Below are 3,650 nucleotides of genomic sequence, written 5' to 3' on the forward strand. Positions count from 1 at the left end.
TACGTCTCACCTGCAAAGTGGGATGGGAAGGGCCATGGCAAGTAGTGCTGCAGCACAGAGCAAAGCTGACCTGCTGCACAACCTGTGACTCAGTTCCTTCCCTGTAAGGGCATGACATTGAGGTCCTAGGCTGCAGCTATAGCTGCATTTGTAAAGCACACTGCCTGGATCCCCCCACCCCAAGCTTAAGCATCACTGGTGTCAGGAACCGCAGTGGACCCTGTATGCAGTTTATAGCAAAATATCCCACTGAAATGATAGATGCTAAGTTTAACAGTTGAAGTCACAATGCACATTTTATTTTGATTAGTTCCTGTGACTCCTTCAAATAATTTTTAACCCAGCAACACTACTTTTCAAGGTGTAGACGTGTGATGATTAGTGAGTTCAGTGTCAAGAGGGCATTTAAAACCTCTTGGTGAAATACAGAAAAGGAAAAAAAAATCCAAAAGCCTCTCTGGGTGGGTCTCAAGATTTAACTAGAAAACCAGAATTACCTGGATATTTTCCTCTGAGTTTGAAAGTGATATAGTAAAACTGAAAATATTTAGAGTGTTATGACTAACCATTACTTTGTAGAGACTGGGATCACCTGAAATGTACAGTAGGCTCATTCTGTGGGGTTTTCTTCCCCCTAGCAAAAACAACTTGGGAGGCCCAAGGGTCCATTTTAGGGCTTCTCCTTCAAATCATTCAAGTCTACTATTACAAGAGAATGAGGAATTTACAGCGACTATATCTTTAATGTCATCATTAAAATATGTCTAATTCTATCTCAAAAATTGGCTTTTGTGACAGAGGCGCTAGCAGAGTGAAAAAGTAGGATTCCAAATTTTATTGTTTTTTTTTTTTTTTTAAGATTGAAAAAACACACCCGGGATAAAATTTCTTTGATCAAGAAAGCTTCAGGAAATGGAGCGAGTTGTTCCGGGACCCACTGAAAACTCGTGAACTTGAACTTGGACATGGGGTTTTGACAAGGCAACTGTGGGAAACACGTGTCTGAACCGACCTTCAGACACCACCTCACATTTTTCTCCCCCCAAGTGTTCAAGAGTGGCAGACAAAATAAATTACCATAAATTATACGCCAAGGCAACTTCAAAACAACACGACACGACATGAGGCTGAGGATTTCCTTAGCTCCTTCAGGAAGTGTGTAACACTGTTTGTGCTTCTGGCCGGCAGGCTGGGGCGGAGGGGACCTGTCACACGTCGGGGTAGTTGCAGTAATACACCGCGGAGCTAGCATCGGACACTACCGAGGAGATGGCCCCGTGGCCGTCCGCCAGACTCACGCCGGAGTCGTGTCCCTGGTAGGGGAGCCCCATCTCGGGCTTGCACACGAAGTGCAGGTATTGTTCGAATTCCGTGCGGTCCACCTCCCCGAGCAGCTCGGCCGGCTGGCCCGGGTCCGCGCTGTCCCGGCAGGGCAGCGCCTCGGGCGGGGGCGAAGGCTGCCCCGAGCCCGGCGGCGGCTGCGGCGGCATCGGGAAGCCGCGCCCGCCGCCCGCCGCCGCCGGCGAGCCCATCGCGCCGTAGTACATGTGCAAGGCGCTGGGGGGCGCCAGCAGCCCCGGCATCGCGGGGCCCGCGGGCTCCGGGCCGAGCCGGGGGTGCAGGGCCCCGGTGGCGGGCGGCTCCGGGGGCCCCGCGTAGTCCGCGGCCTGCGCGTAGCCGTAGGGCCCGGCGGCCGGGCAGTCCCCGGGCAGCGGCGCGGCGAAGAAGGCCGGGTCGGGCTCCACGCCGTCCAGCGGGGACGTGTCGGGTGTGGGCAGCGGGTAGCCGTCGAGCGAGGGCGCGCCCAGGCCCTGGCAGTCGCGGTAGTGGCCGCCCAGGTGCGGGGGCAGCAGCGGCGGGCCCGCGGGGAAGCCCTGCTCGGGGAAGGGCAGGCCCAGACTGTCCATGGCCACGCGGCCGCCCTCGGGGCCCAGCGCGGCCGCGGGAGGCTCGGCGAGGCCGTGCAGGAAGCCGCCCTCCACCCGCTTCAGCCGCTTCACCTGCTTGCGCCGCCGCGGCCGGTACTTGTAGTTGGGGTGGTCCTGCATGTGCTGCACGCGCAGCCGCTCGGCCTCCTCCACGAAGGGCCGCTTCTCCGCCAGCGTCAGCGCCTTCCACGACTTGCCTGCAGGGGCGCGGGAGTGGAGAAGGGCGCAGGCTTAGGGTCTGAGCCCCCGCGCCCAGGCGCAGCAGGCCCCACAGGCCCCACCGCCCCGCTCCCACCTCGGCTGGTGCAACCCGGGGAGTGGGGGGGGGGGGGGCGGGAGCAAGGTAAAGGTGAACGTGGGGACTGCAGAGGCCCCAGCACTTGCGGACCCCGCGAAGTCTCGGGTCCCTTCCTGCCACCTCCTGGAAGCGACTTCCCGCTCACCCACTCGCGGTGGCTCAAGGAACTGAGAACGTCCCCACCCAGGCAAGGAGTCGGGGGACGGGCGCGACCCACCCAGCTCCGCGCCAGCATGCCCTCGCGGCGCGCGGGGAGGCTTCTCTGCAGGAGCTGCTGGACCCGCGCCCGGGCCACGGGGAATCCGGGCGCCGAGGCCCGAGGCCCGAAGCCGTTCGGAGACTCGGACAGCGGGAAGCGGGAGGGAAGGAAACGTGGGCCCCAGGGAAGGACGTGGCGGCCGCGCACCCTCGGCCTCCGGCGCGAGGCCCGCACCCCTCGAGGCACAAGGGAGCTGCTGCACGGTCCGCACTCTCTGGATCCCGGGCTCGGACTCACCCAGCATCTTGCTCAGCTCGGCGTTGTGCAGGTCCGGATTCTGCTGCGCCAGGCGCTTGCGCTCGTCCTTCGCCCACACCATGAAGGCGTTCATCGGCCGCCGGATGCGAGACTCGCCCTTGGCTCGGCCCGCGGTCCCGGCCGGCGCCCCACTGCTCGCCGCCGCCTCGCCCTTCACCTTCATGTCCCCGAGGGGACTCAGCGACTCAGCCCAGGGGCAGGGGCCCAGCCCGGCCATCACGGCGGGCAGCGCGCTCCGGGGCTGGCTCTGCTCGTCACTGGCGTACCCCGCATCCGGGCTGCTCATGGCGCTCCAGCGCGGCCCCGCGCCCCGCTACCCTCCGCCGGACACGCCGCCTCCCCCGGCCTGGGGGAGGGGGTGAGGAGCGAGAGAGGGAGATGCCCCGCGGGCCGCTCGCGCCCCCCCGGCCTGACCCCGCCGCCGGCGTCCCTGGCAGATCGCAGCCCCCGGCACAGCCAGCGCCCCCGCCGGCCAAGTGACACTGCGGGCGCCCCTGGGCCGCGGGGCCTTTTCTGCACAGACGTGGCCAATGGAGCGGCGGGGGCGGGCCGGGCCGGCGTCCTTAGGCCCACGCCCAGCCCGCCGCCAGAGTCCCAAGTCCCAGCTCAACCCCTTGCCCGCCCTTTCCCCCTCCCCCCGGCCCCGCACCCTGGACTACACCTGCTCCCGGGAAAACTGGCTGGAGTTGGGCTTTGGCGCCACGTCCTCTCCGACCCGGGAAGGGGGACTCCTGAAAACCCTTCGGGGGCGCTGATCACACTGCGCGTAGAAGTACTCGGCCACGGCAGTTCCGGATCAACACGCGAGGCACCCACTACACCAGGAGCTAACGGTGTTTCAGCGGCGGGTGGCCCAGCCTTCTTCCCAGGGGACCACGGACGTCTTCTTCAAATTGAAAAATACTTT

The 3,650-nt window shown here is 63.3% G+C and overlaps 1 protein-coding gene across 1 annotated transcript; it reads right to left on the reverse strand.

Moving 5' to 3' along the window:
• Positions 1 to 327: 327 nt before the first annotated feature.
• SOX17 (SRY-box transcription factor 17) lies at positions 328 to 3,205 on the reverse strand. The gene is made up of 2 exons (XM_057736235.1): positions 2,723 to 3,205; positions 328 to 2,125 (listed from the first exon to the last, which is right to left on the reverse strand). The coding sequence occupies exons 1-2, from the start codon at positions 3,027 to 3,029 to the stop codon at positions 1,209 to 1,211; spliced, it is 1,224 nt and encodes a 407-aa protein (XP_057592218.1). The 5' UTR covers positions 3,030 to 3,205; the 3' UTR covers positions 328 to 1,208.
• Positions 3,206 to 3,650: the final 445 nt, after the last annotated feature.

Source organism: Hippopotamus amphibius, chromosome 5, assembly GCF_030028045.1.
Source record: "Hippopotamus amphibius kiboko isolate mHipAmp2 chromosome 5, mHipAmp2.hap2, whole genome shotgun sequence".
Taxonomy (NCBI): domain Eukaryota; kingdom Metazoa; phylum Chordata; class Mammalia; order Artiodactyla; family Hippopotamidae; genus Hippopotamus; species Hippopotamus amphibius.